The sequence below is a fragment of the Ranitomeya variabilis genome, chromosome 8, assembly GCF_051348905.1.
Source record: "Ranitomeya variabilis isolate aRanVar5 chromosome 8, aRanVar5.hap1, whole genome shotgun sequence".
Lineage (NCBI taxonomy): Eukaryota > Metazoa > Chordata > Amphibia > Anura > Dendrobatidae > Ranitomeya > Ranitomeya variabilis.
In genome coordinates, this window is record NC_135239.1 from 195,646,195 (window position 1) to 195,659,799 (window position 13,605).

Sequence of the window (13,605 nt, forward strand, 5' to 3'; positions counted from 1 at the left end):
GCACTTGCAGGATGCTAATTGCTTTATTAAGCCGTCTTAGATTTCATTGTTTAAAATATCTTTGAAGACTAATTATTTTTCTTTGTGATTTTAACTTCTCGTCTGATGACTCAATACGAAAACTGAAAGGAGGTAAAACAAATACTTGAAGGATCTGAGATATACTTGGCCCGTCTTCTGGAGAAGTGACCTTACACCTCTTGCCTGTAGCAGATGTACAGTGCGTTACTGAGACATTTCTTCCCCTATGAAGTTATACACGGCCAAGTCACACTAGGACAATAGTTCAAACGAGTTGAAGCCGAAATACGCCCCATGGAGAGGTCCTCATACAGGAAGCACATCCTGGGCGGATTACTTCATTGTTCTGCTGCACATTTGGGGGCTTGGACGCCCCTTTGTCTTTAGAGAATCTCTATGATGTCCTATTTATGGACCAACGGGTGCAATTTTGGCACGTAAATGGCCCCCATGGTAGATTAAGACCAAGAGTCAGGGCGGCATGGTATGATGGATTCAGCCACGTCTGGTTTCTCGTAAGGTAACCGCGCACCAATTTTGCTTTCCAACACAACCCATAGACTATCTTCTGGTCGGATGTGTGCGAAGCAGTATGGCTACAGCGCCAAAGAGCGAACATCACGCCTACCATTGTGCCAGGCTTCACGTTATGTATAAGCCAACCATACCCAACAATTGGGCCGCTATTGCTTAAAATTACATTTTTAGGTTTGGAAAACCCTTTTTTAAGTACCCCGATAGGAAATTCTCAGCTTATGTTATAGAGGGTGTCCATTATTCAGAAACCTCAGGGCGTGGAATGGCTACAAAAAAAAGTCTCTAGCTCAGGAGGCCATGGCATATCTACGGATGTAAATGGTGTAATCCCTAACGTCCGCAATGGTGGAGCTGCACAAGAATTTAGCCCCCCACCGATTACAACTAATTGCTGGGGGTCATAAGAGTCGTACCAACAGGGAACCGTATTAAAAGGGAATTTGTCAGCTGTTTTTTTCTATGTAATCCGGCAGCAGCATGATGTAGGCGCTGAGAACCTGATTCCAGTGAGGTATCACTTAGCTTAATGGGTGCAGCAGTTGTGATACAATCAGTTTTATCTGATCTAGCAGAGCTCTGAATGCTGAGATGTATACAACCCCACCCACACCGCCGATTGGCTGCTTTCTGTGTACAATGTATGTTGAAATTGGTGGGGATGGGGTTGGACTAGGAGGCACGAGACACCTAGTTCTGTAGTGATAATCTCCTGTATTTATTTAAATAACAAAACAAAGCCTAATAAGTGACACATCACTGGAATCAGGCTCTCAGCCCCTACATCTTGCTGTTAACCAATTACAAAAACAGTCTGAAAGATTCCCTTTAAAAGAAATTGACCAAAGCTGCCAAGGGACTTTAAGAAAAACTCCAACTCAGTAAACATTAAAGAAGCACCCTTCACAACATCGAATGACCCCATAAAAAAAAAGAAAAAGGGTTTCAAAGTATTGACATCACCATCGGTCAAATATTCATCATGCAAATTGTTGTTGGTAATAATCAACAGCAGTCTTGTAGCCAGATATTGAATTTTTTTTTCATCTTTGCTTTGAGTTCTTACCTGTTGCATTGGAGAGTGCAAGAGACTCCATGGACCCTCTCGGAGTTTGTTCTGTTAACCCCTCCGTGAATGCAAGTGCATTGATCGGATGTCTTGTTCGACACTGCTGCGAATTCTTGTTTTTGCCATCCGGGACTCTTAGACTTGACCTGGCCTCATTGAAACTGTGAGTGGACGCATCACTAAAGCTCTCCTGTTGTCGGAGTCTACCTTGGTAGTAATCGTCTCTGCCTTCCTGAGAGAAGCTCTCGCTGTGGCTCATCATTGACAAGCTTCTTTTCTGATTACTGAAATGCTTAGCCCACATGTCCGGCTGAGCTCCTGCTCCCTGTCCAGGACTGTAAGAAGTCCTTATGTTACACTGACTGAGGAGCTGCAGAGGGCTCTGAGATTGGCTTCTCTCCATCTTGTTATTATAGTGGTAGAGTTCATCTCGGCTTCGCCATAGCTGGTCCCGGTTCAGACTCGGGTTTTGACTTGATACACTGAGCAAATCCATCTGCAAAGAGAGCGGATCGACGTCGGTGGAAAGTCTATTGGAGGCCACATGTAACGGGTTCATGTTGGTGTCCTCCAGTTTGGCTTTGTTCTTGCCGATCTTTGCGCTTCGTCGGGATTCCTTTGCTCGAGCGTTCTGGAACGTGGAATCCGAAGAATCGGAGCCGTTGGGGTCTTCACCCGAGCTGCATGCTCTGGAGCAGAATATCTGCCCTTGTTTGGGCAAGAAAGGTCGTCCCAAAAGTGATTTTTTACAGTGGGCGCAACAAAAACAGTTCTCTGTTGCATGCCAATGTTGGCCGTCGTAGGTCATCTGTCCCTGATCGATACCTGTGGCAGAAAAGATGAGAATTAATGATGATGTGCAAGAGTAGCCTGGAAATCCTGTGGTCTTCATGCCCCCTATGATAGAACTCCCCTGTTTATAGGGGTAGTCCAGGATTATAAAAGACATGGGGCATTTTAGGCAATCCCTACATCCCAGCCGCGAGACATGCAGCCGCGGGGAACTCGGACATATTTTTCGAGCATGCCGAAGTCAATGCTTAGCATCTGAGCATGGTCGGATAACACCTTATCTGAGGACATTCGCTTATCACTAATTAGTAACAAGATAACAATCACTTTAACAAAAAAAATGTGTTATTTTTGGGAAAATTCTGCTGTTAGAAATGACAGTTTTTGTAAAATGACACCACCGAGTACCAGTGAGAAGGAGGCACCGCAGACAGGAAACTGGGAAAAGGAACACCTCTTAGCATGGGCGTAAAATGACCTTTGCTTTCGAGAAGTGAGATAATGATCATGTCTACTTAGTTATACGATAGAACAAAAGAACAATTGACGAAAACCTGGGCAGAATCGACGCTCCAGATGCATCGGGTTAAAATAGTTTCGCCTCGTTCCAATGGAATCCATTGAGTCTAATTGGAAATTGACAACGTCTTGGAAGTATTTCAGACTTTTTCAAAACTTTTTTTTTTTTTCACCCTTAGTTTCTTACAACTGGCAACCATATGCCCTAGAGAGAAAAATGTCTGACAATGTTTTCTCACTAATAAAAGAAAAGCAAAGGGCAGGATGTAAAAGATACTTCCAAAAAAACACAGATGGGAAAGTGTGTTTTTCAAAGGAAAAGTCAACAATAGTCCACGCTGTGAAAATGACTGGAGGTGACACTCAGAAATGTGAGCAATTACTGTTTAGCAGGGGAGACCCAAGATCAAAGGACGTTTATAGAACTTGCATGGAGGAGAGAGAATGCAAGCTGGGTGGGCCAAATGATCCCCTATTTATACTGTGTATTTTTCCGGTGGGGGGGAACGCCGATCTGCCTCCTGGACCGATAACAATCATACAAGACGTGACGTAGGGAACGATGTATTTACGCAATCACTCCTACACTTTGTATAGACTGGTCGTTTTTGCAGTAATTGGCTTACAACAACTGAACTAGGAATTGAATATTTTGTAAAAAAATTATAACTGGCCCAATATGTAAAAAAAAACGCACCAATCTGTGCTGCAAGAACTAAGTGAAGTGGACCTTTCCCGGTGGAAAATATGTTGTATCCACAATCAGATGAAATTGTGAAAAGTAAAAACTTTAGAAAGTTTATCCTGATACGTGATCTATACAAATCATCACAACTCTAGTAAGAAAAAGCTAAAAAGAGAAAACATCAAAGTTGCACTTACCTACGCCATGTATACATTTCATTTATTTATTTTTAGCAAAAAAAGCCAAAAAAAATCTTCAACAAAACTAATTTTCAGCAAAAATCAATAATCGACAACCACTGTTTCCAGTCATCAGCAGAAACTTTTTAATTGACTTTCTGATTGAGTATCTAGAATGACTTTCATCTGAAATGTATGCCTATGGGCAGCTTTATCCATTTTTTTTTGTTTGTTTTTTTCAGATTATCCTGGAGGATAGTTTTTTTTTTATATATAATCACCCTCTGGACATTGCAAAGTTATGAATTTTTGGAATATTCTTCTCTACATTAAGTTACTTCCTTCTCTTCCAAACACTATGCAGGAGCCCTGTTTCAAAGCTCGCTTCACACACCTTAAGATGCTGCTTTTAACTGCTGCTCAGCAACATCCATACACTATATAAGAATGATCTGTGTAGGGGAGTTCCACTGTCTTGGTATGCGGATGAGGAACAGAGAGGCTCAGACAGTGAAAGTCCCAAACACAAACTATTTGAATGTAATGTACGGACCTTGTTCTGTAGCAATTGAAAGCAGCTTCTAAAAGGAGCATGAATTGGTCACTGAACCAGTATTCCTTTGTAGTGTTTAGGAGAGAAGGAAGCAAATTTAGGTAATGACGTATACGACAAACACGCTCAGGATAAATAAATAAACAAACAACTTTTTCTTTTTTTTAACGTAATTTTGGAATCAACAAACACATACAAAAATATTCTACAAAGTAGTTTTGGACTTTCAAAAACATTAAAAAAATATTCTACGAAACTTATCTACAATGACAATACATGCAAATGTATAACATTGTCTTATGTATGTTTAGACGTTCCTGTTTTGGACATGTCAAGAGAGAAAAAGAAAACTATATGCTGGGAGCATAAATTACATATACAAAGTCAGAGTGCCAAAATTCCCAAGTACCCAAAGCTGAGGACACCCTGAAGACACGCTGAGGACACGCTGAGGACACGCTGAGGACACGCTGAGGACACGCACTGAGCACACTCACTGAGCTGAAACCCTCCACAGTCTAACAATTCTGGAGAAGGACTAATATGCCCATTGTAGACTATAAAGGCATGGATGAGCATCACAGAAGGCTGCTGCTAATACTATACTTTTAGCACACGGAAAAATATCATGCACTTCCTGATTTTAATCCCTAAATTGATATGCCAGGCGGTTTACCAGATCCCGTTGATAGGCGCTTCATGTGATCAGCTCATGAGGCTTATTTTAAGCATTAAGAAATGGAGGAGTAAGAAAACCGATAAGAACATTTGATGCCCCGGGAGTCTGAACATTGACTGCTAAAATCTGTACTTGACAACCTGCACTATTCGCGGCTCTCTGAGATTACAGGGTTTATGTAGCCGCAGCGGTGTTCCTCAGAGTCACCACCAATGTGGTTCCAATTCTGGAAGCTGAACCTCCAGCGTTAGATGACTCCTCCGAAACAAAGGAACATTTATTGCTGTTAATAAACAGGATGCATGGACACTTTAGGTTGGTCCTAATTAATTCAGTGTGTGGTAGGTGCGATGCACGTTTCTAGGTCTCGGCATATTAAAAAATATAAAAACAGTGTTCCCCTCCGCCCCTATTGCAAAAATCAAACTTGACTGAAGATTACACTAGACAAAAGAGCTTAGTGTCTCTATCGCCCTCCATGCCCTATAAATGGCCAATTTTCTGCCCCCTTATTTGCAAGTACATTATTTGAGGGGTCCTCTATGCATAAGCACACAACGGAAACAGGAATGAGACCAAGTGAGTCTTTCCCTCTCCCTTCGGGCCCATATGGAATTCATTTTTGGTACACTTGTATTAAAGATATTTTGTCTATTTATTAGCATTTACTCACTAATTTGCACAAATACTTGCACCTAGAACTTGGTGACCTTCTGCAGATTTAGGCCACAATGGCGTCCGACCATCACAACAACTTGGTGCTTGGCATATTAGTAGCAGGTTCAACAGTTTTCTCTAAAAGACCTGTCACTTGCCATAAATATGTATTTTATTTTTACTGATGTAAATGCCGCTGTTCTCCTGAATCCGGCGATGTTTTTCTTTTGTTCCTGCGCCTCTCCGTTCCTGAGATATGACCTCTTCTTCCCGGTACATAAATCTCCCACCAGATGTCACAACTCAAGCTGAATTCATTTGTAAAATAGATCTCTTAGACTTTGATGAAGCTGGTGTACTTATTATGACAATCCAAATCATAATGGATGTACAATCCTCATATCAAACTTAGCATTGTATGGGGTCCAGCAATAAGGTGAGAGCTCATGAGTCCAAGGGTGCCACTGCCCACTCAGCCTGAGAGCTGCAGCTTATACTCAGCAATGTGAGATCTCAGCAGCAGGGAAGAGCGATACCGAGGAGCCATTAAGCTAGGTGGCAGTTTATCAGTGTTCCTCCCATCTCCTGAAGCTCAATCTCAACCCTATCTTGACAGACTGTTCATCAATGTCCCTCATCCCTGCTGCCAAATCTTTGTCCACCTACTCTGATTTAAAGCTCCCTAGTGTTCTTCATCAGGCTGCTGCTTATCCTACACCTCTCTAATCTGATGGACATTTGCCCACAAAGTCTGATTGATAATTCCTGTGTCCCACCTCCCTACTGCTGGTAAATCTCTGCCCACCTAGCATGATTGGCAGCTTCTCAGTGTTCCTCCTACCACCTGAATGCTCAAGCATGCTAGGTGGGTGGAGATTGAGCAATAGCAGGGAGGAGGGACACTGAGGAATTGTCAATCAGATTAGGCAAGTGGAGATTGAGCAGCCTGAAGGAAGGACACTGAGGAGCTACAAATAGGGCTAGTTGGACAAAGATTTGGCAGCAGGGAGGAGGGACACTGAGGAACAGTCAATCAAGCTAGGTGGGGGTGGGTGGAGATTGAGCAGCAGCAGGAAGGAGGAACATTCTGGAGCGGTCAGGCTAAGTTGGTAGAGATTGAGCAGCCGCAAGGAGGATGTACACTAGGGAAATATCACTCAGGCTAGGTGGAAGGAGACTGAGCAGCAGCAGGAATGAGGAACATTGAGGAGTGATCAGGCCAAGTTGGTAGAGATTGAGCAGCCGCAAGGAGGATGTACACTAAGGAAATATCACTCAGGCTAGGTGGGTGGAGATTGAGCAGTAGCAGGGAGGAGAATCATTGAGGAATTGCCAATCAGACTTTGTGGACGCAGATTGAGCAGCGGCAGGGGGTAGGGACACTAAGGAATTGTCAATCAGATTAGGCAGGTGCAGGTTGAACAGCAGCCCGAATGAAGAACTCTAAGGAGCTACAAATAAGGCTAGTTTGACCAAGATTTGGCAGCAGGGAGGAGGAACACTGAGGAGCAGTCAATCAAGCTAGGTGGATGGAGACTGAGTATCAGCAGGAAGGAGGAACATTGAGGAGTGATCAGGCCAAGTTGGTGGAGATTGAGCAGCCGCAAGGAGGATGTACACTAAGGAAATATCACCCAGGCTAGGTGGGTGGAGACTGAGCAGCAGCAGGGAGGAGGGACACTGAGGAGTGATCAGGCTAAGTTGGTGGAGATTGAGCAGCCACAAGGAGGAGGGACATTGAGGAATTGTCAAACAGGCTTAGTGACCAGAAATTTGGCAACAGGGAGGTGGGACACTATTCACCAGTCAATCGAGCTAGGTCGGCATAGATTGAGCAGCAGCAAGGAGAAGAGATGTTGAGGAGCTGTCAATCAGATTTCACCGGCAGCATGGAGGAGGGACACTGAGGAACTGGTAATCAGACTACCGAGGGTGATTGGAGTTTTAGATTATACTTTCAAGGATTTTTCAGCCATTTTGATATCAAAGCGAGTACAGCACGTCGGAGAGATCTATGTAATAATGTACACCACTTGTATTATGAAATGTGGAAGCCTACCTGATTTATATAATGGTCCCCAGGTGGTACATGACATCCATGGACATGACGCTCCTGATGGCTGCCTAGCTCCAGTATACTAAATGCATTAGGTCCCTTTCCCCCCGCCCTGATGACGTACTACAGGCGCTCATTTAAAATGAAGCCGGCGGCTGCGAAACCGAAAATATGATTACAATCTAATACAGAACAAATGAGGCCAAAGATTAGGGACCCTCGCGACGCGGCTCCGCCATGTGCCAGATTTCCGATCTCTCTTTAAGATGCATTGTTACCGTAGCAACCAGCACATCGCGCTGTATTTATAGAAGCCGGGATCCGCGGAGAGCTAATGTATTCAGTCCAACACAATAATTCCCCCCTGGCAACAAGGTAACTGCGAAACGCTGTCAGTACTAATGATGAGCTATGGCGACGGCTGACACGAGTGGCCATATAGCGCCATTATCGCCGCCCCTCCCCCGCCGTGTGTCACGGCCTCCCGTACGGGCTTTCGGCACTAATGTGACGAGCCCTCCTGATAACCAGGGAGTTAATAAAACCCATTTATTAGGGCAGGGATCCGCTTATGTGCAGCCGCCGGGACATTTTTATACATTTATACAGTTTTTTGACTTATTTATGTCTCTGACCGTATCCGTATACAGCGCTATATACCCTACCGGATAAATCACTGCGGGAGGATAATGACGGCATATAAAATTGGCTGCATTTTTTTATTCCCCCCATTTTATGTCAGTGGAAATTTCCCACTTTTATGACTTCCGTAGACCTCCCACGTGCACGGCAGTTTGGTGTGAGTCATATAAGAAAGCAAATTAACCGCACTCTCCCATGCATGAGCCGCTCTCCTCACATCAAGGACTGCAGCATTACTCCATCCACTGCCGTAGTGTTCATCCTGGGCCGCCTGGTTCATGAATGTAATGCGAAAACTACAGTAAAGACTGACACACCTCCTTGACAAACCGCGTATTCCCATGCCTTTATGGTGTATTTTAAAACAATTATGATGATTAATTCCTGATCTTTAGGACAGAGGCTGGGATTAAGGGGGGGTTGCCCATGTCTGGGGACTTCCCCGTACACCCAACTTTGATGCGGTCTGTGAAAGAAACTCAGAAAAAAACCAGATAAGAGTAACAGACTCCCTGGCAAACCTTCAAAATGAGCTCACTGACGGAGTCTCGGTTTACTCATTTTGTGGCCAGCAATCAAAAAGGAGACACAGAGGCTTAAAGAAGGCAAATTGCAAAACCTTTTTATGAAACCCAATTGCAAAAAAATTACTGCATTTAAGTAAAAAAAAAAATATATACAAATTCTTCCCAAAAGGTGAACAACCCTAATGTCACAATGGGGTCTCGGGACCCTTGTTCTCCTGGTGGGAGGGGGCTCTAGAGTGGACCATCAGGAAGGTTCTTGGGTAAGGTGGAGACCTGAGACTCCTGGAAGAGCAAATCCTGGGACCCAATAGACCTGCCTGAAACGTCCCTCCTAATTCTAGGAGGTGTCCTTATTCGGGGAGGAAGGGAATATGTCCAAAGCATACAAAAGTAAAATGTGGGAGTGTTCGGGTATGGAGTGGGTTCACGAGCGGAGCCCACTCCACAAACAGTCTGTTTCCACAATCAGTGATGGCTTGTGGAGCCATGTCATCTGCTGGTGTAGGTCCACTGTGTTTTATCAAGACCAAAGTCAGCGCAGCCGTCTACCTAGTGTTAGAGCCCTTCATGCTTCCCTCTGCCGACAAGCTTTTTGGAGATGGCAATGTCATTCTTCAGCAGGACTTGGCACCTGTCCACACTGCCAGAAGCACCAACACCTGGTGTAAAAACAACAGTATCACTGTGCTTGATTGGCAGCAAACTCGCCTGACCTTAACCCCATAGAGAATCTATGGGGTATTGTCAAGAAGAAGATGAGAGACATCAGACCCAACAATGCAGACGAGCTGAAGGCTGCTATCAAAGCAACCTGGGCTTCCATAACCCCTCAGCAGTGCCACAGGTTGATCGCCTCCGTGCCATGTCGCATGGATGCAGTAACTGATGCAAAAGGAGCCGCGACCAAGTATTGAGAGCATTTACTGAACATACATTTCAGTAGGACAACATTTTGGATTTTAAAATAATTTTTCAAGCTGGTGTTATAAAGTATTCTAATTTACTGAGATAATGACTTTTGGGTTTTCACTGCCTGTAAGCCATAATCATCAACATTAACAGAAATAATCACTTGCAATAGATCCCTCTGTAATGACTCTATATAATATATGAGTTTCACTTTTTATATCACTTTTTGATGATATTCTAATTTTGTGAGAAGCCCCTGGAAAACTGATCGGTCTTGGAAGGAGAAGTTGAAAGTGAGAGGGGATGACTGGGACCCCCAAAGGGCCTGGTATAAGCCCAGAGCCGGCCCCGGAGTACGGGATACAAGGTTTGGATTTATTGTGCCTATTATAGAACTAGAAATGTGGAAATGATGAAAAAAAAACCCCAATAATGTATGAAGACGCCATAATAAACCCGGATGAAGCTGTGCGCCCGTATACTCCGTCCCCCTCGGTAAGATGGACGTGCCTCATGCACTCACCGGTCGCTCCCTGGTAATGGCAGGTACTTGTGAAGGATCATTATTCCAGGACGACTCGTCGGAGGAGACGCCTCATTCATTCCGGGTTACGGGATTATTACACTAAGTGCTTTTCTACCATTTCCAATAATTTTGGTGTCTAGAAAATTGGATCATGTGCCCCGGTGTATAGACTCTTAGTAAAGCGCTCACTCTGTCTCCTACAATTATAGGGAATCTTTTTTTGCAGCTGCTGTAATGATTAGACTGCAATGATGGCGGCAGAGGAAGGGAGGCCCATTGTTTGCTTTTTCATTCACACTTGTAGTGCTTCCATCAACGGTTCCAGCCACTGACTGCAGATAGATGGGGGCACGTGGAGTGCGGCTAGTAATAGGGGCAATCTTACTGATGGTCCTAATGGGAGCGCTCCAAGAAGCAATTTTAAGGAGGCACTCTAAGCATTCCTATTAATGGGGGAACTCTGACATTTGGGCATGCTGGTTGGCACTGTTAATGGGGAACCTTGGCTTGTATAAACAGAACACTTGGTTGATGATAATAGGAGCCATATGGCAATTTTGGTTGGTGCAATCAATGGGGCACTACTGCTGGTACCATTAATAAGAACATTTGGGTTTGTCGTATTAATGAGAGCACTCTGGGGGGCATTGGTCATTCTGGTTGGCACTATTAGTGGGACAGCTTAGTTGGCACTGTTAGGAAGGGCACTCTTGTTGGTACTACTAATAAGAACACTTTGGTTGGTAATAATACGGGGAGCACTCTGGCTGGCATTGGCCATTCTAGTTGGCACTATTAGTGGGGCACCCTGGTTGGCACTATTAGTCAGGGCACTCTGGTGGGTACTATTAATGAGAACACTTTGGTTGATTACATTACTGGGACACTCTGGCTGGCATTATTAGCGGGGCACCTTGGTTGGCACTATTAGCGGGGCACATTGGCACTATTAGTGGGGCACCCTGGTTGGCACTATTAGTCAGGGCACTCTGGTGGGTACTATTAATGAGAACACTTTGGTTGATTACATTACTGGGACACTGGCTGGCATTATTAGCGGGGCACCTTGGTTGGCACTATTAGTGGGGCACCTTGGTTGGCACTATTAGTGGGGCACCTTGGTTGGCACTATTAGTGGGGCACCTTGGTTGGCACTATTAGATAGGACACTCTGGTGGGTACTATTAATGAGAACACTTTGGTTGATTACATTACTGGGACACTGACTGGCTTTGGCCATTCTGGTTGGCATTATTAGCAGGGCACCTTGGTTGGCACTATTAGTGGGGCACCTTGGTTGGCACTATTAGTGGGGCACCTTGGTTGGCACTATTAGCGGGGCACCTTGGTTGGCACTATTAGCGGGGCACCTTGGTTGGCACTATTAGATAGGACACTCTGGTGGGTACTATTAATGAGAACACTTTGGTTGATTACATTACTGGGACACTCTGGCTGGCATTATTAGCGGGGAACTTTGGTTGGCACTATTAGCGGGGCACCTTGGTTGGCACTATTAGTGGGGCACCTTGGTTGGCACTATTAGTGGGACACCTTGGTTGGCAATATTAGATAGGACAGTCTGGTGGGTACTATTAATGAGAACACTTTGGTTGATTACATTACTGGGACACTCTGGCTGGCTTTGGCCATTCTGGTTGGCATTATTAGCAGGGCACCTTGGTTGGCACTATTAGCGGGGCACCTTGGTTGGCACTATTAGCGGGGCACCTTGGTTGGCACTATTAGCGGGGCACCTTGGTTGGCACTATTAGCGGGGCACCTTGGTTGGCACTATTAGTGGAGCACCTTGGTTGGCACTATTAGATAGGACACTCTAGTGGGTACTATTAATTAGAGCACTTTGGTTTATAAAAACTGGAAACATTGTGGAAATCCTCAGCGCTACTGTGCAATTAGAAGTCCAGGCAGGTTGAAGACAACACTTGGTGGTTTATTCAGAATCTCAACGCATTTCAAAGTCAAAAAGACTTCTTCTTCAGGAGAAGACATGATCTATGTCAATTTTTCCATATTCCAATTCCAATCTTTTTTATTACGATTACGTCACTGGATTGACCAGTGGATCTGCAGCAGCTGTTGGCTTTGATGATTTGACATGCTCTCGATTAAGATACATCAGGTGAGCGCAGTCTGATTGTATGTTTTAATATCTCCATTGGATAAGACCCTGTTGGCGCTTTTCTCTCCCACAGTGTCAATTATAACACTTTGGTTTAGTGATGTTAATGGATGACATTTATGATGGGGCACCCTTCCTGAAGCCTTTTGGAGCAGCACCCTGGATGGTCTTAGTATGGGGCACCCTTGCTGAAGCCTTTTGGAGCAGCACCCTGGATGGTCTTAGTATGGGGCACCCTTGCTGAAGCCTTTTGGAGCAGCACCCTGGATGGTCTTAGTATGGGGCATCCTTGCTGAAGCCTTTTGGAGCAGCACCCTGGATGGTCTTAGTATGGGGCACCCTTCCTGAAGCCTTTTGGAGCAGCACCCTGGATGGTCTTAGTATGGGGCACCCTTGCTGAAGCCTTTTGGAGCAGCACCCTGGATGGTCTTAGTATGGGGCATCCTTGCTGAAGCCTTTTGGAGCAGCACCCTGGATGGTCTTAGTATGGGGCACCCTTGCTGAAGCCTTTTGGAGCAGCACCCTGGATGGTCTTAGTATGGGGCACCCTTCCTGAAGCCTTTTGGAGCAGCACCCTGGATGGTCTTAGTATGGGGCACCCTTGCTGAAGCCTTTTGGAGCAGCACCCTGGAAGGTCTTAGTATGGGGCACCCTTGCTGAAGCCTTTTGGAGCAGCACCCTGGATGGTCTTAGCATGGGGCACCCTTGCTGAAGCCTTTTGGAGCAGCACCCTGGATGATCTTAGTATGGGGCACCCTTCCTGAAGCCTTTTGGAGCAGCACCCTGGATGGTCTTAGTATGGGGCACCCTTGCTGAAGCCTTTTGGAGCAGCACCCTGGATGGTCTTAGTATGGGGCACCCTTGCTGAAGCCTTTTGGAGCAGCACCCTGGATGGTCTTAGCATGGGGCACCCTTGCTGAAGCCTTTTGGAGCAGCACCCTGGATGATCTTAGTATGGGGGCATATGTTTGGCACCATTACTCAGACCCTCTTACTGGCACTGTCAGTGGCTATTAGCCGACTCGGGCTATTCCGCTTGATCCTTACACTCGCCCATTTTCCAGCTTTCAATAGATCAACTTGAAGAATTGATTGTTCACTTGTTCAACTAAAA

General features: G+C 45.1%; 1 protein-coding gene across 2 annotated transcripts in view; it reads right to left on the reverse strand.

The window, feature by feature from the left end:
* Positions 1-13,605, reverse strand: part of PRICKLE2 (prickle planar cell polarity protein 2) — a 237,852-nt gene that overhangs the window by 13,632 nt on the left and 210,615 nt on the right. For both annotated transcript variants that reach the window (XM_077275936.1, XM_077275938.1), the window contains one exon: positions 1,622-2,449. In XM_077275936.1, coding sequence (XP_077132051.1) covers positions 1,622-2,449 — 828 coding nt within the window. The remainder of the gene's footprint in view (positions 1-1,621; positions 2,450-13,605) is intronic.